Here is a 25,952-nt window from a genome sequence, read left to right on the forward strand (position 1 = left end):
TCTTAGCATAAGTCAAAAACACAGCAAAGATTTCAAGCCATTTAACCTACTTGAACCCAAACAAAGACTCCTGGTGTATCCCCGTGCCCTATGCTCCAGCCTCAGATAGATACATGTAATGAATTTTATCAATTTAATTAAGCAGGGCTTCCGCAGAGAATTGTAATAATTTGCACCGCTGTCGTCGTGGGTCCCGTTAGAGAAGCCGATAATTCTGATGAAATCGGGCGTCCGACTGGAGTAATTTAATTACGGGCTTTGGTGGAGGGCGTTAACCCTCCTCTCTCCAAGCACTGACGACTTAATGCCTCTGCTGCGTTCAACCTCTCCATCGCCGAGCGCGTCTCCGACGCACGGAAATGCCCGAGCGCGACTCGCCCCCCCCCGCCGCGACCCGACGAATGATCGTACTCGGTGATTCGAACAGTACGAGCATAGTTGTCATCACGCCGCATTGCCCCCCCCCTCTCTCTCTCTCTTCTGAATGAAGTCGAGCGGCGTGCGCCACCTTCGCGTCGGCGTCTGCGCGTCCGCCCGCCCTCCCTCCCTCCCCTCCCTCTCCCGCCGCTCGGTCCGCGGTTCGGCTCCGGCGGTTCGGCTCCGGCGGTTCGGCTCCGGCGGTTCGGCTCCGGCGTCTCTCGGCGTGTGTTGCGCCGGAAACGCGCGGTCGGCTGCGGCGGAGGCGCGGACTCCTTCGCCCGCCTTCCCTCTCCCGCTCCGGTAAGTGTCGCGAAACTTCGAACTCGGCGTTTCTCCGGTCGTGTCCGACGTGGACGGCTCTGGGGAAATAACGGGGGTGGTGGGAGGTCGCGCTTTATCCATCGCTTCTCTGCCACTTTAACGCACTGCTGGTGCGGGACGCGGGACGCAAGGAGGCGACAGGTGCTTCCGCAGGTTCGAGCGTCAACAACAACGAATAAAAAAAAAGAGGAATCTCGGTCGTCGGAGGTGTCCGACACTGTAACAGTACCGTGTCAGAAGTGTCCTCTGTTTGCCTCTCTTTTCGTTGCTCAACACCATAAACATGATTATATATAGTCAGGACCATGTCCATTACTAAACATTAAAAAATGCAGATTGATTATTAGGGCTTTTATTGGACAGGAATGCGATAAAAACGTCCTCCTTACCTTAAAAAAAAAAAAAAAACAATTACCTTAAAAATCCATTTTGACTTCACGAAGGGGTTAATCGACCCCTTAACTGATTGACGCTGTTCCAGGAGCACATCAATCAAATGCACAGCGCAGCCACTCAATGAATTCCCGTGCAAACAACTGGATCACTTACGCAGACCAGAGTGTGCGTGTGTCAGACCTGTGGCCCTTAATCTCTCCACGCACAGACAGAGGAGTCTGTCTGATCCTTCGCTTTCGCTTCACGTCCCCTGCATAAATTGGAATAATTGATTACAATTCTGGGCCCAGCACGGTTTTAGTTAGCCTTAGTAAGAACCCGAAGGAGTTTTCTGTTTTAAAGAAGTGCATTTCTGCTTAGGGGGGATGTCGGTTTTGAGAAGTGCTGTTGATAGATGAATTTTTATTGTGTGTGTGTGTGTGTGTGTGTGTGTGTGTGTGTGTGTGTGTGTGCGTGCGCGTAAGAAAGAGTGAGTGTAACGGTAAGGTATTTGTACAAACCCTACGACAACAATATAAATGTTTGAACAGGATTAACAAATATTTCTCTTTACAAGCCCTCACACTGTGGCGATACCTTCCAAGACAAAAATCATTATGTTAGACTAGAGTCAATTTTAATTAAACTAAGGAAGAAGTTTTCATCACATTCCTGTCAAATAAAAGCCCTAATAATCAATCTGCATTTATTTTATGTTTAGTAATGGATATGGTCCTGACTGTTGATAATCATGTTGAGCAAAGAAAACAGAGGCAAACACAGGAGAAAGAGAGGAAAGGGACAGGATTGTGTGCTTGGTGTTGCCAGATTTGGTACATTTCACTTGCTTGTTGATAACAGTTATTAATGAACACAATTCTTATTTAAATATATTTAGCTCTATCGGCAATTAAATAGTGATCATGTAGGCAGTTTATTTGTGTGTTATGGAATATTTTTGCCTGACTGTGGGTTTAAATTGCATACCTGGGAACACTACTTGCACTACTTGGCATGTGTGATTTATTCTTAGGAGGTCTAATTCATCCAGAATGAGGAATTAGGGTGTGTGAGACCTGTCACTCACCCCCAATTATTATTTCAAACTGCTTATGAAAATATTATTAAAGTTAATTATTATTAAAATGTGGGTGACAGAAGTAATGATACAATTATCAGCATGATACATTGCAGGAGCAGTGTGTGGGGATGATGCTTTTCTCATTGGCACCTTGCTGGTTCGGGATTCGGACTTATGGGTCCATTTCCTCACCCGCTTGGCCACCACTGCACCAGATAGATATGGTATGTGATATCTATCTATATGATAGATATGGAAGATATGGAAAGTGAAGTGATTGTCTTTGTGAAACACAGCGCAGCAATGAAATGTGTCATCTGCTTTTAGCCCATCCCCCTTGGTGAGCAGTGGGCAGCCGTGAAGGGCACCCGGGGTGTGAGGACGGTGCTTTGTTTGGTGGCACCTCAGTGGCACCTTGGAAATTTGGGGATTTGAACCGGCAGCCTTCTGATTATGGGGCCGCTTCCTTACCCACTAGGGTACCTTTGACTAGCATGCAAATTTTCTTGTTTTAGTAAATATTAATAATAATCCTGAGCAAGCCCTGACCTTACACTAGCAAACAAAAGTCCCAAATACTATGTGTATTACGGAAATTTGAAAAGAGGCTCAGAGACTCACCAAAGGCACAGATTTCCTTTCAAGAGGTTCTCGATAAGAAATCATGGCATTTCTAAACTCGCCCGTTAATCGGGGGCCTGCTATATTACCCTTTGGACCTTGTTACAACACATGGCTTTGCATATTGATTGTGCATTCAACATCCAGATAGTAATGCCCTGATTCTGTATTTACGACTGGCGTGACCTGTTGTTGTCTGGTAGTGTGGATTTGATCTCTTGATTTTAATGGCTATCCTGAATGAATGCAGCTGTCCTGGAGTTCCTTGTTATCCAGAAGGCAGAGGCAATGGATCCGTGCATGCTGGAATTGGCCTCCTCAACCGAGCTGCATGAAGACACATGAAGATTTATTTTGAGTATCAATGAATCAGATCATTCACTTGAGCAATTCAGCATCACCTGCGCTTCAAGTTCACCCAAAATAGAAAGTCAAACACTTCACTTGTCAACTGCCGTGACATTGTGTATTCAGCACACAGATGCCGCCTCCTTGAATCCCCAGGCTGTGAATATAACGTAGTTACTGCTAAAGCCTGCCAGCTTCTAGACTTTCAATTAAGTGCTTTAATTCAGAGGAAATTGAATTAAGTCCACAATTTAAATGGAGTCACACACCCCAATGTAAATGGGATCATTCCCATATAAAGTGACACAAAATCAAATTATCCAAAAACCTAAGGACTTCAAAAACCTGCAGCTCCTGCACACCTCACAGCTCTGCTCTGTTAAATAAAGAAGTAGGACTGCCATTTAATATTAAAGTGAGATAAAAGGTCCTGTTTCTTACTCCTGAGTAGATTATGCGGTGCAGCCCTCCAACGCCCTTAAAAGGTAACCAGCTAGATGGAGACATGCAAGGTGAGCGTGAAATGAGCGCATCGTTGATGGATTAGATAATAAGGCATGCACACTGGCACTGTCAGCAGAACACGCAGCATGAATGTCCAGCCAACTGGCTCAATTGTGAGGCTGGACTGCGGGGATAATAGGATAATTATCCCAGATTGTGCCCGCAATTCGATGCAAAATGCTTCATATTGAGTACACAGTCCAGTCCGTACAACACCACATCGCCTCTGATAGCTCTAATGTCCTTCCAAGATAATATTTCGGTGCTTGGATGTAGGACAACGCTCTAAGTTTGTGTGGCACACTGTCCGCATGACAACCTTGAAACAAGCCATTTCGGCATCGGTATTATATGCTCATACCCGTCAGATTAAGGCTAAACTATAATTAGCACTCCTCTTGCAGTTTGACCTGTTCCTCATGCTCCCCTGGTCCACCACTGTTTACCTGCCATGCTCCCACTGCGTTCCATCATTAACTATGGCATTTGGAAAAGACGCCGGACTACAGATGTTGATAAGCGCGGCTTTCCTATCCGCTCCGCCGATGAATATTAATGGCCCAACTGTATGAGAGCAGCTGTCCTGGAGTGCTGTGCAATGCAGAAGGCAGAAAAAGTTGTGGGCGATGGATCGGTGTACGCTGAAATTAGCCTCTAGACCTGTTTTATCCACTGTACTTGAATGATAGCTGAGGAGCACAGAAACGCCTTCATGCTGACCTTGTGGAACCTCATGGAAGTCATAGTTTAAACACTTTACTGTTAAACGTGTGTATAAATTAACAGCATATTTCATAGTGTCTGTCCTCATGGAGCTTTTTTCCATCAGTAATTGCAGTCTGTGAATCTTCGCATGAACCATCGGTTTCATTTATTTATAGCAGAAGGTGGCGTCTGCAGGTTTTTTCCAGATATGTTTTTTTTTTTATTTTACTCAGTCCAACGGTATCCAAGAGATTGAAACTGTTGCTGCGTGCTGGTCTGTGAATGTCATTGTAAACCTGCGCCTGTGCTTTTCATTTCAGGATGGGCCAATCGCAATGTCTGGGGCCATTTCCCACCCTGAACAGGCGACTGAGTGAACCGTGGTTGGGCCGGTTGAGCACGCGCCATGCCTTACCCCAACGTGACAGTCACAACCAACAACTCCAGCGGGGAAAATTCAGAGAATTTATATCGGCCCTTCTCCGTATTCAGTGTGTTGACGCTGACGCTGCTTGCCATGTTGGTGGTGGCCACGTTCGTGTGGAACCTCCTAGTCCTGGTGACGATCCTGCGAGTGCGGACATTTCACAGAGTGCCCCACAACCTGGTGGCCTCTATGGCCATCTCAGATGTGATGGTGGCTGGGCTGGTGATGCCCCTCAGCCTGGTCCATGAGCTGAACGGCCGACGTTGGAAGCTGGGTCGGGTCCTCTGCCAGGTGTGGATCTCTTTCGACGTTCTCTGCTGTACCGCTAGCATCTGGAACGTCACAGCCATAGCACTTGACCGCTACTGGTCCATTACGAGGCACCTGGAGTACACGCTGAAGACACGTAAGCGTATCTCCAACGTGATGATTGTGCTGACCTGGCTGCTGTCGTCAGTCATTTCCCTCTCGCCTCTGTTCGGCTGGGGGGAGACGTACTCAGAGGAGGCCTTGGAGTGCCAGGTGAGCCAGGAGCCGTCCTACACCGTCTTCTCCACTTTTGGAGCTTTCTACCTACCGCTCTGTGTGGTGCTCTTCGTCTACTGGAAGATCTACAAGGCTGCCAAGTTCCGGATTGGTTCACGCAAAACCAACACCATAACGCCCATGGCTGAGGTGACTCTTCCTTTTTATGTAAACCATTGTTTGAAACCTGAGACACTATTTCCATTCACAGATCCGCTGAGCTAATGAATGAGGGGAATGAGTTGCATGATTTTATGAACCTGCTGATGGAGTGTCAGTGCTGCAGAATCACTGCTGTTCTCGACTCGCACGAAATGGGACGTGCATCAACACTGAATATTTTATGATGGATTGTGCAGCCCTGTTTTCATGAGGAGCTTGCCTGCCCTTTAAAAAAAGCGGGGAAATGTATACAAGGTTCCAAACACATCCATAGTTCTTTGACCTACACAACGACCATCACTTCAGAGTGATTCTGGTGGAGTCATTGGGAGAATGCTGCTATACTTTGGTCTGTTGCCATTGGATACTGGCACTGATTGTCCTCATGGCATTAAAAAAAATGTAAAAGCTTCCTCAGGGAACCTCTTCATTCAAGAACTCAAATTTACCTTCTTAATCTAATAATCCTTAATGTGATAAGTACAAGGTGCTGATGCCAATTTGTCACTCTGCCTGTAGGTTGTGCAATTATTATTTTTCCTCTAATCACTTTTTTGTGTTCATAAAACGAGGGCAACAATGCAAATGGACAAAGGTACATTAGGCTATTTGGTAAATTCCATATTTTGGGAAGTGCAGAGACACAAACAAGCACATTACATTTTTTTCTTTTGTTTTCTTACTGCTGATAATGATTCCATGGTTCCTTAGTGAGCCTGGGAGCCTATTAGACCCGTTTCTTAGTGTTGGTTTGATGACCGATAGTTTTCCTCAGGGAAGACATGAGTGCATCCCAACCGCTAATTTATTCAGACACGCCATTAAGACCTCAGTTCACTTAATAATTCCTCTACCTGCATCTTCCTATCAGTCTTTTTCTTCAACTCCCCTGCTAACTCACATTCATTCACGCTGCCGCTCACCCTCCTTCTTCTTACCTCCCCCTCTCTTTCTGTAGATAATTTTAAAGCAACATCCTCCAAGTCCACGTGATCTGTACGGAACGATGCTGTATAATTAGAATTCCTGCTTTTTTAGGCAAGCGATGTGATACAGTTATAAACATCCCCGCATGATGTTCCAGCTACACCGCAAATATAAATGATTCTTATGAAACCAAGCTGCATATGGTCCAAAAAGGTGACTCAGATATGTATGCACTCCAATATAACGGCAAAACAGCCTGCAGCATCGTACATCTTGTCAGCAAAAAGTGAAAGTGCATAGGTAAAATAATGAGTTCTTATTTATTCATTTTATAATTCCCTTGGGTATCTTGAAAAATGGCAAAAATTATTATTATCATTATTATAAGCCAAGAATTGTAATACAGTTGTATTCATATAGAATATACCCTTGCAGATGAAACCTTGCATTTCATTAATATCCTGTAAAGATTACTCTGGGGAAAAGCATAGAGGTCATTTCACTCTAATGGAAACTACAAAGCTCTGAAAGAACAGACTTGCGCTTTGTTGCACCCTGCGGATTGTATTTTTGTCATTATTTCATTTGGTTTTAGTTCCAGTGCTACACACAAGGCCGTGGAAGTTTGGAGCGCTGCCACAGCCTGTGTCGTGCCTGCGAAGTCTGAAAGCTGAAAACTCTGGGTGGTCTAACGCGTACTGCCAAAAAGATCGTCATTCATACACACAGATACACACGCTTGCACAAAAAAAAAAAGTGCCGTCACTTTCACTTTCTGTGTTTCCAATGTGACAAAGTGGAAAATGTGTCTGCCACTACCAGAACTAAGCCATATTACATTCTCTGTGTTTTTCTTCCAATAAAAAACAAGCACAGGTCCTTAAGTGCAATTTCAGTGAGCAAACTTAATGAGATGTGTAGTCGAATTGACTTATTAATTGAATTAATGTTTTTTTACTCTCTGTCTCTCAGTCACATCTGATTGTAGGAACTGGCACAAGACGGAATTGGCACATCTTAAAGAATCAGAACTGATGGCACTAGACTGAGGAATCCCATTATCTACATCTAAGATAGTGCTGTCTTTTTGAAATTTGAATATTTTTTCTTGAAGGAGTCAGGAACTTTTGGTTAGTTGTTCTGTGCCACCCGTCCTTCTCTGATCATCACAGTCCCTTTGGTCTTCCATTCTTGCAGCTCCAAGGGGTCTTTAGCTGCTCCTTGAAATTAAAATTTCATCCTCTTCTCACACCATTAGAGTTTAGCTCAGGATCCCTCCCGACCCCTGTCACCACTGACAGTTTCATCATTTCTTTTTTCCGGTACGTCGTTCCCAGGGTGCCTTGTGTAACTTCAGACAGTGAGCTGGAACCTGCACTTCCTCCATTTAAGGTCAGGCTGACATGTTCAGGAAGGACACGAAGCTGGCTGTTCAGCAAAATCTAGAGGTTTTTTGATGTGTGTATTTTTTTAAATTTACACAAAATCTCACTACTGTAAGGTTTACTATTCAAAATGAGAATATGAAATACAATTAATTCAATTCTGTATAGGACTGTAAATACATAGGGCACTGTTTTAGAACTGCGCAGTGCACTAAACGTGGGCCTTGTGTTAGGACATTTATGTAAAGAGATCAAATAAGAAGAAGAGAAACAAACAACCCTTTTTGTTGGTGTGTAATTATTTCTGTCAGACAGATCATGCTTTTTAATGGTTTTAGTGAAAGCGTTGAATTCAGTTCAAAGATTTGGTTGTGACAGACTAGCAAACTGGAGAGCTGAAGCCTGAATGAAGGGCAGGGATGAAAGTTAAAGATGCATAAAAATCAAGCCAGAAGATGAGGGGATCGTGCTTCTCTCATTAAAGGGATTGGTAGTGAGGAGAAAGGTTTGTATTTCATGGCTTTGCGTCTCTCATCGAGGCTCGCCAACAAGATGAATTATAGACCAAACTGTTGTGACATTCCTGACAGGTGGCAGATGCTGATTCTAAAGCCGTGGTCTGATTCGTGTGCTGGCAGGTGAAGGACGCGGCGAGGCAGCCTCAGATGGTGTTCACCGTGCGGCACGCCACCGTGTCCTTCCAGACAGACGGCGAGACGTGGCGAGAGCAGAAGGAGAAGCGTGCCGCACTCATGGTGGGCATCTTGATTGGCGTGTTTGTGCTGTGCTGGATACCCTTCTTCCTGGCCGAGCTCATCATCCCACTCTGCTCCTGCGACATCCCACCCGTCTGGAAGAGCATCTTCCTCTGGCTGGGCTACTCCAACTCCTTCTTCAACCCTCTCATCTACACGGCCTTCAACAAGAACTACAACAACGCCTTCAGGAACTTGTTCAGCAGGCAGCGCTGAGACTGAGCGTGAATGAGGGGACGGACAGAGGAGGGAGGGCTGCAGAGTCGTGCCAGCGGCCCATTTGGGGGATGCAGAGAGACAGGCCTTGATCCACAAAGACGCCTCGCGAGAAACGAGAAAGTGGGGAAAAAAACAATGAGCCAAATGCTCATGACTTATTTAGAGGCGGGTGATGGAGTCTTCAAAAGCCGGAGATGTGAGCTGTTGGTGAGCCTTCTTGTGGATGGACATTATAATGAGAGTAAATATTTATTTTTTAAAAATCCTGCTGAACCCTCACAGCTGGGTACTAGATCAGCCGATCCGGAAAAAAAATTATCATGTCATGGGAATATTAACACATACTTATTTGTATGTAACTATTTCATACCTTTGTTCTCACTGGTAATTTTTGTCCACATATTTTTGGTTTTAAAATGTATTGTGTGGTCTATTCCTTTTGGAAATGTTTTATTTATAATGGATTAATGGAATTGTTAATGTTATGTACTAGGCCTATCTTTTCTGGGTCAGCCCATCTACATTCTGAACTCATTTTAAAAAATATTCTCTGTTTTAGCAAATCATCATCATATTTAAGTGAATGGGCTAATAAAATATAATGGGAATAGATTGAGAATAGATGCCATGAAAGTGTCATTAGAGTTGGCAACCCAGATCTAAAGGCCTTCCATCATCCATACCTTGACTTACCCCAGACTCTTCAAATGAGTCGGAAGTGATAGATCAGCTTCTATAGAGATAGCAGACTAGCTACCAATTCCCATAAGTTTGGGATTTTTTTTTTTCATGTTGCTAAACATTTAACTGCATGTACATTCAGGATCCAATGGATTGAAAAAGCATTACCTTTTTAGCATTAAGGTATACTTTATCCTATTATTTTAAGGGTCATGTATCCTACTAGTGCATGGTGCAGGACATTGTTTTCACAGTGTTGTTTTCATTGTGTTAATAGAAGCACATTTTTGTATTATTGTGTAGTTACTGTATTGCTTCCAGTTAAAAGGGATTGAATTAAGCAAGTGACGGGCAAGGGACGAGGTTAGGGTCTTGATAACTATGGTTTGTAAGGTTGGTATCCAAAGGTTCATGCTACTACAGTAGCACTTTTTTTTGCTATTTAGGTGCTATTTTGTGCAGATAAAAATTGTTTGTTCCCCGGATTTATAAGAAGTGGGACATCAGTGAACACTAGAACATTATTGTCACCATACGGCAAACATTCTGCAACGTTGATTTCATGGTCACCCCACACGCAGGGTACATGCTGTACCTATGTATTGGCTTCAGCGTGCCGTGTTGTTCCAGTCATGCTCAAGGGTATTAATGGATTCAAGTTCTCACCTCCCCAAGTGTTTTCTCTGTGGGCGGGTTCTGTGAGAAAGCTGTTATCGTGTCACGCCCCCGTCCTCCTGCCACCACTCCGCTCCCATGTACTCCAGAACGGGCTTTCGCCCTTCCTCTCGTTTCTCTTGTTGTGTTCACATGTTCCCCCCGTGTGTGCACGCCTCCCTGCCATGCACTCTTCTGAGCTCTGTCCTAAGGCCGGGTCTGCAGCTTCCAAATGCTGCGTCAGTCTCTGCAGTGCAACAAAGCTGAAGAGTCCCTGGCTGAACCAACGCATTCCAATATTCAATCTGCTCCAGTGACAGCTAGTGACACAAATAGACCATCTGATTTAAGTCCACCCCCTGAAGGGACCCGCTCGTGGAAAGAGCTTTGTCTGTTCTTGTTCTCATACCTGGTAATTTGGTTGTGTCTGTATTGTTATGCTGATATGTAGGTTGGGGGCATCCCTCAGAACAGGATACCTTGAATAGTTGAGAGCACTGTGACTGCACAGTACTGGCTTCTGGATTGTGTGATCAGGCTAGCAAATAAGGCTGCCTTTGATGTAGGGCTGTGCTGTATAAACGGTATAAATGGTATGCGATATAAATTTGGCCAACAAGAGAGATTTTGATTATACCGCCCTGCCGCAGAAATACCCATTCCTCACGAAAAGTCGCATCACCTGCATGAAACCACGCCTACTTGCAGCATCAGGAACTATTTTTGGGCAAGAGGACATAGTGCAGGCTTTCTACGAATCCTTAAAAAGTTCTAAATTCAAGTTTCCAAAAAAGCCCTTAAATATGATTAAAAATGACTAATAATCCTTAAATCTGGAGTTTAGAGGACCTAAAATTCTGCAGACCCAATAAAAATGACCATGGAAATGACCAGGACCAGTTCTGGCCTGTTTGGTGCCCTGTGCAAAAAGGTCATTATGATTTTAAAAATCACAAAATAAAATCTTGGAATCCAGGAGGTACTGCATGATAAAATGTGAACAAGCATAGTGTCATTTAAATATTTTCTGACATTATGTAAACTCTGCAGCTGAATACAGAAAATCCTTACTTCATATAATTACTTATTTAATCACTCATACAAATACCTGGTATTTCCCTGACCTTATGGGCCACTTTCAGTAAAATTGCTGAGATATTGTTTTATCTGGTATACAGTTATGTTATATGATGATGTATCCGTAAAAAGTTTATTATACAACTTCCTGCTGAAGGGCCTTTGCTATGGACACATGTTACCCTTTCAAATCAGTTGCATTTAAGTTTACTTATATATAAGTAAATTACTTCATTAAGTATATTACTTATATATAAATAAATTACTTAATTAAATATATTACTTAAATATACCTTATTATATGTACCGCAGTATATACTGTCTACCGTCTATGGTTCAATTTATATCGCAATATGAATTTATGCCATATTTCACAGCCCTACATTGATGGACATCCTTTGCTTCTATTATAATCCTCTGTTTCTGTTATTCAGGCCATCATTCTGGTGTTTTTGTTCTCAGTAAAGCAGCCTTGTTTTTCAAGGGGTTTTTTTTTGCACTTTTTTTTTAGCTTTATTGCACTGGCACATATCATCAGAGATCATCATTAAATAAAATTGGTGAACCACGCACACAACCAAAATTGCTCTTTGCTTTTCTTTGATCACATCAAGGTAAATCCATGGGGTTGAATCAATGAAATGCAGGCCAGTGGGGTACTGGAGGAAATATGTTTCCGGGACAATCACACTTCAAAGTCCCACATCTTGATGTGCACCAACGCAGGTTATCTAATTATAGGTGTTTATTTGAGCTTCTTGAGGTTCTATATTTGTGGTTCTTATATTCTAAATCTGTGTGGGGGTAAAGGGGAGCTCTCATTTAGAATCGTTTCTAGCCCCAGATGCACACCAGCCCAGTCAGCCAGTAAGGCGCCGGTACCAGTAGCACCCTCCGGACAGCAGGGCAGTTGGGTGCTTGCACGGCGTGAATCTACCAGGCCTACACTCGCCGGTTCATGTTCAGAACCGCTCCTCCCCCCTCAGCGAGGCATCCGCTGAGGCCTACAAACCACCGGCTCTAGTCATTGGTGACTCCATAGCTGGAAACGCAAGGATAGCAGAATAAAATCTTGTGTTTTCTTGGATTCAGAGCTCCTGTCATCCGCACAAATTTAAAAGCGCTGGCGAAAAAGTAACCGTAGATATTCCAGTATAGCAATTCATACCGGTGCTAACGATGTCCGGCTACACCACTCGGAAATAACTAAAGATCATTTTATAGAAATGCTTCAATTGGCTAAACAATAAAGTTTATCGTAGCGACGAGACCTGTAGCAGGTGCCACTCAGTTATTTTATAGTCTTAGAATAAAAAAAACAAACCTGAATCACCAGGGCCGAGACCAGGCGGCAGACAGACTGGCATCTGCCATTTGCATCGCCACCCAGCGTGTACACTGTTTACCGCGCTCAGTTAAAACAAGAGATTCTACAAGAAACAGGAAGAAACTACAAGAAAAACTCCTAAATATGCTGACACTGCGTCTGTTCCCCGGGCTGGACGGTGTGTCTGTTTCAGCAAGTCATTACCCGTTACATTCATTCCTTCTGAACCTCCAATATAAGAATAGGATTATTAAATGATCATTAAAAGATCTCTCACACTTACAACATTTCATGTACTGCGCCTGACCGAAACTTGGTTAAAACAAAACAACTTTGTAGCATTAAACGAGTCCTCCTGGATACAGCAACCTATGTACACCAACCTCGCTTAACTGGAAGAGGAGGTGGCGTTGCAGTAATTTATAATGATAACCTCGGTATTACTCATAAACACAGACATGGATTTAACTCTTTGCAGATTCTCTCAAACCAACATAACCCATGTAGTTTCGCAAAATGAAAACCATTGATTATTATTTATAGACCTCCTGGACCTTCCTCAGAGTTTCTCGGTGAATTAACAGACTTCGTTTCCAACCTGGTTGTATCTGTGGATAAAGCCTTAATTGTTGCTGACTTTAACAACCACTGTGAATAATCAGAAGACTCGCTAATAACAGCATTCCTGTCTATACTAGACTCAGTTGGAGTTAAACAAAATATAATAGGACGATGCAAACACGGTATTACAAAATCCAGTTGTATTTATCAGCAATGCCAGGTGAGAGGCAGTAGCTGAACAGAATCGAGAATTGTCTGAAGGACATTAGATAGTGGATGCTCACCAACTTTCTTCTCTAAAACCCTAATAAGACAGAGCTCTTGTACTTGGGCCTCAAGCAGCCGGACGTAAGATGTCTGAATGCACAACTCTGGATAGCCTTTCTATCTCACCGAGTACAGAAGTAAAGGATCTAGGTGTCCTCATTGATGCAGGTTTCTCATTCGATTCGCATGTAGACAATATCACTAGGATAGCATTCTTTCACCTTAGAAATATTGCAAAGATAAGAAACTTCAGTAAAGGAACATCAGAAACATCATCTCTACACGATGCAGAAAAAGTGGTCCATGCATTTATGACATCAAGGTTATTACTGCAATGCATTACTGTCTGGATGCTCTAGTAGGTAAATGAGTAAACTCCAGCTAGTACAGAATGCTGCAGCCAGAGTTCTAATTACCCCAGTCTTACAATCACTGCACTGGTTACCCATCAAATTTAGGATTGACTTCAAAATCCTACTTTTGACCTATAAAGCTTTAAATGGTCTCGCTCCACAGTACCTGAGTGAACTCTTAGCTATTTACGAACCACCACGCCCCCTGCGTTCAACGGGTGCGGGCTCACTACTGGTACCCAAAGTACAGAAGGTCACAGCTGGGTGCAGATCCTTCTCGTATTGAGCTCCACAGTTCTGTAAACTTCTGTTAAAGTCCAAGACACAGTGTCAAATACTAAGTCCACTTAATTACACAGTCATCTAGTCAAACACAGACATTGTTAAATTCACCTTAGTTAGGCTGTCCTGGTTAGGGTACCGGGCCACTGCTGCACAAATATTCCACTATAACCACATATTTCAGTATCAGTCATCAGTCGTACAATCGTCGTTCATTATCAGTTGCACAATGCCACCGCAGTAAAGTGAAGAGACCACCAGAAAAATCCTGGTTCCTGGCAACTGCTAACTGAAACTAGCATAAAATGAACCAGAGGGACTTTTTCTCTTATTGGACAAATCATCACCAGCCCTGCACTGACACCATTTGCAGGCTCATTCTACCCTGGAAGGGCGTCCCTCTCTGTATCACTCCTTCCCAAGGTTTCATCCTTTCTTTTTTTCTCTCTCCTAGAGTTTTTTGTGTGGAATTTTTCCTTGTGTGCAGAAGAGTCAAGTGTGGGGTTGTCAACTATAGGGCCTGTCAAAGCCCATTGAGACATGATTATGTGCTATATAAGAAATTTAATTTGTTCTTGTTGTAGGTCATATTAGATCCTCAGATTCCACAGATCCAGACATCTCTCCAGCACTACAAAACAAGGACACAAGCTCTCTGTGTTTGTGGAGACAAGTGTCAGGTCTGTACTTCACCCTGAAAGCCACAGACTCCAAAGTGACAGACAGAGAGACAAAGGAGGAGACAGAGTGAGTGGAAGTGTGTTTTTGTGATTCATATCCCATGCACTCCAGTGCAGTGATGCTCACTCCCTGCTTCTCCTTTCAACATGAAAGCGAGAGGTCACTGAAAGCAGGAGGAGATGCAGCATAGGTATTTTAAAGAGCTGGGGGTGGGTAAGGGGAACTCTTCTGTCATCCTTATTCTCCAGCATGTCCAGTGCTGCCATTTGACCTCATATGGTGCATCTGAATTTTTGACAGTGGACTCGTCCTCCTGGCCAGTTCATCTGACATTTTCCCTCTTTTTTTATTAAAGCAGCCTGCCATGCTGCTTTAATCCTTCTATGTCAGAAGTATCTGGATGCACCAGACCATCCTCGGCCACTGCGGCAGGAGGACTAGTTAAAAGAAGTTACTGCCACGACTGACACCAAATGAATGTGTCAACCTGTTGTGTGAAAATTAAAGTCTTTTCATTGATTTTGTCAGATAAATGGGGATGCATGCTCTGAAGGCAACACTACACACAGCTAGTGCGACATTGCATGCTTATGGTTGCTTATGGTTTTGTAGTCTTGGCAACTGCTGGATCACAGTCAGATGGGTGAAAATAGATGGAAGCTCTTTCTTCATTATGTTTAAGCAACAGAGGCAGTAACGATGGATTAGCAGCACCCCTAAACAAAACCACCGTAGCATTATTGATGTTATTCCATGATGAACGTCACCACGCGTACATCAGATAAGCCCTGCTGGTGAGCTATGTAGCACAATAGATGTTTTGACAGTATCTAGGCATGACTGCTAGCAGGAAACAACCCAACGATAAGCCCCATTTGCTTTATTCAGTAGCAGAGCTACTCAGCATAAGAACTTTGCTTATTGACAGCTTTCCACCTCATAAGTCTATCAAGTGGCGATGAATTTTGCTACTTAATATGCACTACTCACCTCAGTCATAAACCATGCACCCATTTTGTTGTATGGAGCGAAGTCTGTGTAAGCAGCATAGCGAAAAATACGAACCTGTTAATAAGCTTGTCTTGCTCATCTTCCCCTGCTACAGATGGCCTGACACACACTGTTTTAGACAATCGCTATGAAGTAAACATTTCCCTTTACCTTTGGAGTCTGGGCAAGGCTGAGTCCTCACTACAAAGACAGGCGCAGAACAAAGAAAAGCACATTAAAGTGTTGATACAAAGCTGCAGTTGGCAGGAAAGCCTGCGCCGTGTATCTGCCAATTCTGTTTACGTCTCTGCTACTCCGTCTCTCGCTCCTCAGTGGAGGCTTAGTTATGCAGAACCTTACAGTACATAGCAAAAGATCTACTGTATATCTAAGTAAACATAGGTGTGCTGTAACGTTAGTAAAACGCACGGATGCCAATTATTTAGCTACTATATGTTAACAGTATATGATGTTATTGTAAAGCAGGAAAATAGTCTTATACATGTGAAAAATAAAAACCAAAAAGGCTGTACTGGTTTCCACTTTTTCCACAGCTCATTTAATCAAAACGTGGTTGGAAAATCTAAGAGAATATGACTATTAATAGAAAAACATGTCAATTATACAAAAGATTCAAACTGAAAAAAGGAGGAAAATAGATTCTTTAAGGCAACACCTGCTTATAAAATGGCTCTACTAATCTAATCTATCGCAGCCCTGTATAAACTGTGATTAGGTTTTAATTAGATAACAAGCAGTGTGGTTAGAGGTATTCAATAAATTTAGTTGGGCTAATTAACAAATTAAGCCAAGCAGGAAGGCCTCCTGAGAACCAGACCTGGTTTATATGGCAGCAGCACAGAACCTTTCATTAGGTTTTGGCCTCCTGACCTCATCTGAGTGAGTACACACGACAGAACCGTGATAAACACCTTGTATTGGATCTCCTTGCAAAAGTACACTTTTTTTCTGGATATAGCGGGTGATAATAAATGAGACTGATCCCATTCAGAGGCTGAAATATCCAAGCTTGATTTGTGTCCACAAAGGAAAAAACCTGCTCCTTCACCGAGCTACAAAAATGTCAGGGATCTGCAGGGAAATCAGATACTCAAAATGTCAGCCTTTCTCTCATCGCGTCTCGGCCCATTCGTAAATACATTTAATACCTCATATAAACTAAGAAATTGTTGACCTTCGAAGGTCACGACTAAATAAAAAATGTGTGTTGCTGTGCCTGTAAACGCACAATGTACATTGACAATCTGTTTCTCTCGACTCAAGGCTGAAGGAATAACTCTCTTTGCCTTGGTGTTTGTTGTGCCCGGTGGCCATGTGACACCATCATGTTACTCTTAAATGACCGCTGGTGTCAGCCAGAAGCAGAGCTGGGGCACTTGTTGAAAAAGCAGACCACTGATAATCTCTCCATCACAGCCTCTTTCCAATACTTATCTCTCTATCGTAGTTTTAAATATGCATTATAGCAAGTGTTAATATTATTTTTTATTAATAAAGCGTGTGAAGAACTAATAAAAAAAGTTATCAATTGGCCGTAACAAAAACTAAACAAAACAAATTATTGAAAGCATGAAGCAAAGCTGCTGACATACACAATTTAAGACTTTAAAGCAGTGCACTAAATGACATTGTGTTTCTATGTTAGTGAACAAAAAACATAAAACTGTAGAGGTAAGGAAACTATAGGACGTAACCTGTGGGCCTATTCCAGTTTGTTCAAGTAATGCACTATTTTACTAAAATCATTGATTGGCTGGTAGGGGTGTATATGTTACATTTACATTTATAGCATTTTTAGCCCTTATCCTGAGTGACTTACAATCAGTAGTTACAGGAACAGTCCCCCAGGAGACACTCAGGGTTACGTGTCTTGCTCAGAGACTCAAGGGCAGTAAGTGGCGTTTGATCCTGTGACTTTGTGGTCCTCTGGTTGTTGCCCACTAGGCTACTACCACCCTGTTAATGGGTTCAAATCAAATTGTGGTGTACTCTTTTCTTTACACTGATTACACTGAGCACATCTCTCTGAAAGCAATTACACATTTTTATTTGTCCCCAAATTGGCCTGAAGTCCAGTAGCCCCTCTTTACGACAGAATTCATTGTTTTCTGAGTGAAATATGTTTGCATTTCATCTGGAAATCTGCTCAGTCCACACTTCTAACATCTTTGGGGACATATATTACTGTATGCACACCTTACCATTTACTGCAAATGGCAGACTAGTAAATGTCACAGTGTGAACCACCATGACCACACCATTTCATATATCCAGCTCTCCCTGCCGGGCATAACGACTGATCTATACATGAACCAAGCACGGAGAAGGCAAGCTGGGAGAAAACTGCATTCGCAAGTTTCGAAAAACAACGAGAGGGAAAAGCTCAGCTTGAAAAATGCATGCTATGAATTTAGTTGGAGGTATAGTGCCACCTTCACAAATCTGCGCTTCTATTTCCATAAGCTGTGTCTGTGGCCTCTGGGATGGTTTCCCACTACTGCACTTTGATGTTTGCTTTGCTGTTTCTCTCCAATGCACCGAATGCATTTGTTGTTCTGCAAGAAAAATGGCTTTTAGTGTGAATTCCCTCTCCGCTGGGAGAGGTCATATTTGAATAGGAATGGACAGCGCAGACATCGGCTGGCTTGATGGTGTTTCTCATGAACAGCGGATGGACCAACATGATTAAAGACACGATGCTGACACTCGGGGGCACAGCGATGGAGCGTGTGCCCTGTGTTTTCTGTACTGGGTTTCTTCTTCTTAGCTACATCTGAGCCTTTGCCAGTTCAGACACTATAATGAGAGATTATGATATGATGAATTTTATATGATGAGGCAGCGATGCATTAAATACAAAAACAACAGAACTGTGTATATCATTCCATTCATTTCCTTTCATTCATTTGGTATTTCTTTAACGTACCCTCGCTCCGCTCTGCTCAATTCAATTTGGTTTTCCGTGTGTGCGCATTTGTCATGTCTGTAAAGCTATTTCAACAACTCCGTGGCTGTTGCAAAAATCTTGAAGTATTTTAAAGACAGACTTAAACCTCACCGCCAATCTACCGTGGCTTTGGGCCAAAGCAATTACTCTACCAGCCCGGACCCTTGGGTCAGTTCCATTTGTATTCCATCAACTTAAAGCATGAATAGAAAGTCAAAGCACTCCTCAGTCAATTCTCGACAATGACAGAGGGTCTTGTCACGTTCGGTGATCACCAGAACTAAGCTGTCGGGGTCTTGTCTCCCAAAACAAAAAGGTCAGAAGTACGGACCCTGACTAAGCACCGATGGGAACGTGCATGACAGAAGGAAACATTTTGCTATTAGTCTAGAGTCTAGATTTGGAGAGTTTTTCTTTTTATAAAGCTTATAAAGTTATTGGACCTGCTTAGTGGCTCTGGACACCTGAAGTTTTAGTGATGCTTCCACAGTAAAACCATGCTCACACCCAAAATTACAGATGGTTGCAGCACATTTTGAGAAATGGTTGTCACACTGTGCCAACCAGACTTTTTTTTTTGCTTCAAATAGCCTGGATGACAGCAGCCTGTTTGGGTTTGAGAGAAAAATAAGTAGTCTTCTCTTGGCATCAAAAAAATTATGTCACAGAGGATAATAAGGATTATTCATTGAAGGAGGAGTATAACTTGCAAGTGAAAGGTTGTATAAAATGTCACTGTGCATCAATCACAGATATTAGACCTAGAGTGCAATTCATTGGATATTCTTTTTAATTCTCACTTATGGCAGCAGCCATTGTGGAGTGGAGGTGATCTTCACTCTCAGTAGGACTGAGTTACTGATGCTACAGATGAAATTGTTTGGGAATCTAAGCAACCTCTCCAGCCAGTAACTGTCTTGAGAATCTCAGGAAGGGGCTAAGACCTGTATGAGATGAATAGATGGATGGCTACAGCCCAAAAAAGTGAATTGAAACATCAGCTTTAAAAAAAAAAAAGACAGGACAGGAATGACTCAGTATCCCAGCAGTAAAAAAAAGGTACTTTAAGCTCACAATGTTCTTAAATCCTGTGGCATCATAAATTTTACATCAGCTGTGAAGCCAATACTTCCTTCCAATTCCTCCCAAATTACAGAGATGGTCATTTGTCCTTCCAAAGCACTGACCAAATTAAATTAGAATTTTTGTACTTTATTAGGGGGGGCCCTATGCATTGCAGGGAACAAACAATTTTGATGAAAAACACAGGGAAAATGTCACTGGAATATAATTAATGTGATTGGGGGCTGAAGTTATTGCTCAAGATTTTCTCGATTAATGCCTCTTAATTAAATGACCTAAACCACTTACAACTTTGAAGGATCCACAATGGGCCTTTCCATGGAAGAAAATTTGTGTTTAATTATTAATCAGCAACAGTAACAATGAAATCGGCCGAGACGATAAATACAATCAGTAACAATCTGTTGGCCTATTATGAATGCTTTGCACAGATGAGCTGTGTCTCCTCGACCCGCAGAAGGTGTAGCATCTGTAGATGCAGCCTGAGCACATCTGTATCTGCTTGCTGTAATCACAATCCACAGTGGCAGGGTACAGATAAACAAGCACACACCTTCCACCAAGAAAAAAGGAAGGGGGTGGGGGGTGGCTGATGAATTACCCACTGCAAATGAGTGCCAGATAATCTCCACGCACCTTCTCCAGACCTCCAGGTTGCTGGTGGAAATCTGCCGGGACTCGGAGCCAGGAGCGCAGAGCTGTTCGTTTGTTGTATCACTCTTGCGGTGCTTGCGCCAATTTAATCACAGATTAATAATATACAGAATACAGTAATGTTTTAAAGCCGTCATGCATATGCATAGAGTTAATTAAAACAATTAAATCATGTGCCAATGTGCCCGAGTATTGCAGCTGAACATATGGTCTGTAGATGTGTTTTTATCCTGTGCCTTGTTTGAGTGAACTGCAGACCTGGAAGACTATTACTGATGTGTTTTATAGACAGCAATTATCTGTCTGCATGGTCGCTCATTTAATATTCTGATGAAATGGAAATGCCCATCTGAAGGACAATTTGCATGGAATTATGATGTCTGATTATTAGGTGAAAGGCAGTAGTGTCATTATGGACCCATGCAATTTGAAACCAAAGAGGACAAGAAACTTGTGATCAAAATCAGGCTTCACTTAAGAGTTCAAATTCAAGCCATTTTCAGGGTCAATATTTAAGCAGCACCTTGGTAAATTGGTGCAGTTGTTAAAATGAACATGTTAATTGTGGTCAAATAAATTAACACAATTAATGGAGCAGCACACTTCCAGAGTGGGGTCTGACCTATGACCTACGACACCTGGTTGCAGAGGTGCTCAAACACAGTTTTAAATAATCATTATAGTAAGCTATAGTAAGTGTGATTGGTGGCCCTATAAATCTTATCTGCCAATTAATTTTGTCGATGGATGTTCCAGGTCGTGGGTCTAATTATGGGCACTGCCTGTACATGTTGTTCAGTTTGTGTTTTTTTTTTACATTCAGCCACATTAATCAGTGAGTCACGTTACATAGTGCATCATTTGGTTTTATTTGAGTTAAATATTGTTTCTTTTATCACTCTGGGTAACAGCTGAAACCAGACACACAATGGAGGCCCAGTTTTCATTGTATATTTACTTCATGTAATAAATTTACAATTTCAATTATTTTCAAGAATTGCATCCGAATTTCAAGCAGTTTTCAAACGTAAAACACAGTGCAATGGGACAAGACTGTCATGAAATCACTAGAGTTAAGTGAAAGTGTTGTGATTGTCATTGTGAAACACTGCAGCACAGCACACGGTGCACACAACGAAATGTGTCCTCTGCTTTTAACCGCCACCCATAGTGAGCAATGGGCAGCCACCAGCAGTGTGTGGGGGCGGTGCTTTGCTCAGTGTGCACAGTGTACTGTGCTTGCTGTGCTTCACAATCACTTCACTTTCACTTCCACTTCCACTCAATGCTGTGTTCTGACATTTACTGTCAATGGTGCAGCAGCAAGACTGCAAAATGCGCTGAAAGAACCTAACCTTTCAGTTAGAAAGTCTTTATATGTGCGGCCAGTCATGAAGACGCCAGTCACACAGATTAATTGGTCTTCTACTGCCACCCATGATATCAGTGTCAGCCATAATAACAGAGATTGGCAGCTTGTAATTACACCTGTTGATGCTTGGTCTCAGATATTGTTTTTCTCAGGACTGTCTTGCTTGCTAACTTTTTCCAAATATTTGGAAAAATATTTGGATGAGAAGACACACACACACACACACACACACACACACACACAAGCATACACACACACACACACACACACATAACATGCAGATTCTAATGCCAACATGGTGTTCCCATTTATATTCATACTTTACAATCACATGCTAATACAAAGTCATTCAATTTCTTTTGTATCTTCATATTGTATGTATTCATCTATGTGTGGCAGTGTGGCTTCAAAGACTGCTGCTTGCACATATCTGGCTGCTCACAGTCTCAAGAAACCATGTCCACTGCTTGCCTAACATGTAATAGGTAGGGTTTCACTGATCCAGATCATTCTTCTGATGCTGATAGTTGGCTTGGACGTTCATGGGAATGGGGCTGATCGACCCAAATTCAAATTCTTTTAATTTAATGATAATAATCTCTTCCACACAGTTAGGCACACAGTTTAATAATGAAAAACTGGCATTGAATCGGCGCTCAATGTTTTGGTGTCGCTGCTCACATCAGGAATGAAAAGGCTGGACTGGTGTATGTGTAACAGCGTTACCTTAGGTCAACATGGCCATGTGCAAATGAACATGTGTAGTCCTACAACACAACAATGCAGACATGCTGAATGGCTCAAGCGCTTGCTGTATACCGACAGTCAGCAGCGAGGGGATTTGGGAGCTCTTTTTTCCCCATCAAGCTACACGTCACACACTGCTGGTTCAGGCTCAAATCCCCAATCTGAGCTCAGAAGTGTGAGTCTATGGCTGTTTGTGAGGGTGCATGTTTATGTGTGTTATTTTCGGCTCTCTGTCAGGAGTAACAACAGAGAAGTTGAAACGCAGGGAACTCAACAGGCTGGATATAAAAAAACATTTTGCTACTGGAGCTGATTAAGTTCGTAAGTGTTCAGGTTGTGAATCATGTTAATCCCTTCGGTTCTCTCGAATAAACAGTGCTAATTATCCTCACTCCTAAATCCTCACGGTGGATTGACTGCAGTGATATGTGTGAAATCAATGACGGCTCCTTTTCGTGCAATTAGCTGCTAACGCTTCAGCCATGTATAGTGACTGAGATTCCGCGATAAAATAAAGTGCGCTTGCCCACCTCCACCTTCCTTCTCTGAGCATTCTGCACTGCGGCCAGTCAGTGTTAGAAATTGTGCATTGTCTGCACATGCCCATGATCATCCCGCTGTTGAACAGTCAGTATTGTATGTCAGGATAACGGGAAATATTGCAGTTGGTTTCGGCTTTCAGTACGACACAAGGCTTTGCATTCATGATGTGAACAGGAAATGAGCACCGTGTGCACGTGTCACTTGGGGCACTTGTCCCTTGTGTGCGGGGGATGGAGGGTAGGACAGTGCACGAGTTTGTTGTCTGTGTGTGTATTCGCACCAGGCATGCATGTGTGTGCTTTTAACCACTGCGACCTCTGATTAACAAGGGCGCAAATGTTTGCCTCACAGGGTTTGGTGGTGTGATTAAGCATGACTGAAGTGGCCTTTTTTGTATGCTAACACACTTAATGCAATCCTAGCAACCAATGGGTTTACATACAGCAGGTGCTGAAGGTTACATTTGAAAGTTCAGAACTTTCATTGATTCGTTGTTTCTTAATTCCATTGGAAATTATGCCTTTTGCATACAGATGCTCGTTTAAATGAGAAAATCATTTACATAACTCACTTATTTCATCAACTTACACTTACTTGACTTCAAAGCACCATATAGTATCAGAACAAACAACTAGCCCTTGTTCTATCAATAATAGGTAAGAAGTGGGCTTAAAAGATAGTGAGAAAATGGAGTAGTCATTAAAATGACTCAATAAAGTCAAACTAAGTTAAAGACCCCTAAGTGTCCTTCTGCCCAATTTCCTAGCCAGTCCTTATAAGATGCAGGGTGAGCAAGACGGCCAAGATTCTGTGCTGGAGGTTTGCCGGGTGGGAGATTTGGCTTCCAGCCTTTATCTGTCATCTGAACTGTCTGATGCAAATTATCCTTAATGTACCTAAAGCCTCTATACATCTGGTGTTGGCTTTAAAATGCGGCGGAAAGGCCATATTTTTGAGTAATTTACAGCTTTGGATTAAAATGGCTGCATGGTTATGGCTTATACAGTTCCATTAGCATTTTGATCAGCCATTCAGCCATCATTGGAAATATTTCCATATTAGTCTATGTTCATATTAGTGTGTCTGTAATGCAATGAAATGTCAAACCAAGCCAGGTCTAATGACATTATGTTAATCACGTTATTATGGTGAAAACAAGTAAAGTCTTGAAATCACCTTGGTTTTGATTAGATTGAAAGGCCTTTAAAAAACTCATGTGATCTACACTGGATTTTAGATTCATTCAAGCACAAATAAAATGGTTGCTACATAGGCATTCTCTTGATTCCCATATAGAACTAGAAGGAGCAGAGTGAGATTTCACATGACTTTTAATTTCTCTGATCTTTTAAGGTGACCATATGGAATATACTTTGCATCCAGAAAGTATTCACAGTGCATCACTTTTTCCACATTTTTGTTATGTTACAGCCTTATTCAAAAATTGATTAAATATTTATCTCTGAGAATTCTACACACAACACCCCACATTGACAATATGAAATGAGTTTACTTGAGGTTTTGACAAATTTATTAACATGGCTGGAGTGGCTGGAGTGACTGGAAATTGAGGGTGAGAAGGTGGATCACTTGGTGGGAGACATGGTCACTCTGATGGTCACTCTGTCAGAGCTCCACAGGTCCTCTGTCCACAGAGGTGAACCTTGTAGAAGGACTACCTCTGCAGCCTGTATGGTAGAGTGGATAGACTTAGTAAGTGTACATGAAGTGATTGTCATTGTGAAACAATGCAGCACCAAAAATGTGTCCTTAACCATAACCCTTGGTGAGCAGTGGGTGCTTTGCTCAGTGGCAGTTCAGGATCCGAACGGTCAACCGTCCGATTACAGGTCCATTTCCTTATGTGATAGGCCGTCCACTGCCGGATCCTAACAAATTTCAGAGAATCTAGCCCCTAGTAAAAGCAGATTGCTTTTCAGGTGCCTGCAAAGAGGTACTGAGCAAAGGCTGTGAATACAGGCTGTGGGTACATGTGATTTCTCAGTTTTTTATTTTTAATAAATTTGCCAAAACCTCAAATAAACATTTTTCACATTGTGTGTAGAATTCTGAGTGGGAAAGTGTGTTTAATCCATTTTGGAATAAGGTTGCAACATAACAAAAGGTGGAAAGTGATGCGCTATCAATGCTTTCCGGGTGCACTGTAAAAAGCTCTTAACATTGTGTGTCTCTTCAACAAACAATCCAAACCCTGCATTAGTGCCACAGTCACAGGCCAGTATGATATCAGAGCTGACAGGTTGTAATTCTTTTTTCATCACATTTTGACCCACTCTTCTTTATGTGTGTTGTTCCAGTTTATTGTTTTGGTGGCATTTGGTATTTGCACAATTACCTTAAGGACAGCGCTTTTCAGTCGGATTGAGGTTTGCACATTTGACAGGACCATTGCCTCACCTTAATACATCTTTCCTTTTCAGCCATGCTATTGTCCATTTGCTGCTATGGTTGTCATGTTGCATGACCAAATTTCAGCCGAGCTTGTCAAACAGATGGCCTCCAAATTGACTCCAGAATATGTTCGTAGGCAGAGGAGTTCATGGTCTACTCAATGTACCACCCAATACACAGGTGATGTGGCTGCAAAACAGGCTAAGATTATCAGTTTGACTGGCGCCCTTGCCTCCTCGTTCCTATGGACGCTGTGAGTGTGTATTGTTTTCCTTATAGTCTGCTCCATTTTTGACACAGATAGAATCTTGATATGTAAAACCCAAGAATTCTATTTTTCTTGACTGCACTCTTCTTGTCGGCACACGGCTGCCATGAGACCTGTTCCCAACTTTGAGACAAGCAGTGGAAAAACGTCTCATGTCGCATTGAATGTGCAGTTAAGAAGCCTTTATATGTTGTCAGCTATGTGATCTGCCAATGCCCACTTCAGCAGCAGTTGTGTAAGTTGTGAAGGTTGCTCGT

At 42.5% G+C, this 25,952-nt stretch overlaps 1 protein-coding gene across 1 annotated transcript; it reads left to right on the top strand.

Moving 5' to 3' along the window:
* Nucleotides 1-494: 494 nt before the first annotated feature.
* On the top strand, nt 495-11,667 carry htr5ab (5-hydroxytryptamine (serotonin) receptor 5A, genome duplicate b). The gene is made up of 3 exons (XM_028969520.1): nt 495-720; nt 4,696-5,477; nt 8,440-11,667. The coding sequence occupies exons 2-3, from the start codon at nt 4,782-4,784 to the stop codon at nt 8,770-8,772; spliced, it is 1,029 nt and encodes a 342-aa protein (XP_028825353.1). The 5' UTR covers nt 495-720; nt 4,696-4,781; the 3' UTR covers nt 8,773-11,667.
* The last annotated feature ends 14,285 nt before the right edge of the window (nt 11,668-25,952 follow it).

This window comes from Denticeps clupeoides, chromosome 2 (genome assembly GCF_900700375.1).
Source record: "Denticeps clupeoides chromosome 2, fDenClu1.1, whole genome shotgun sequence".
Classification (NCBI taxonomy): domain Eukaryota; kingdom Metazoa; phylum Chordata; class Actinopteri; order Clupeiformes; family Denticipitidae; genus Denticeps; species Denticeps clupeoides.

What these genes read in the sequence shown, in the direction of transcription:
- htr5ab (XM_028969520.1), top strand. Translation starts at nt 4,782, where the DNA reads ATGCCTTACCCCAACGTGACAGTCACAACCAACAACTCCAGCGGGGAA. An exon ending in CCATAACGCCCATGGCTGAG is followed by an intron (nt 5,478 to 8,439) that starts GTGACTCTTCCT and finishes GTGTGCTGGCAG; the next exon opens with GTGAAGGACGCGGCGAGGCA.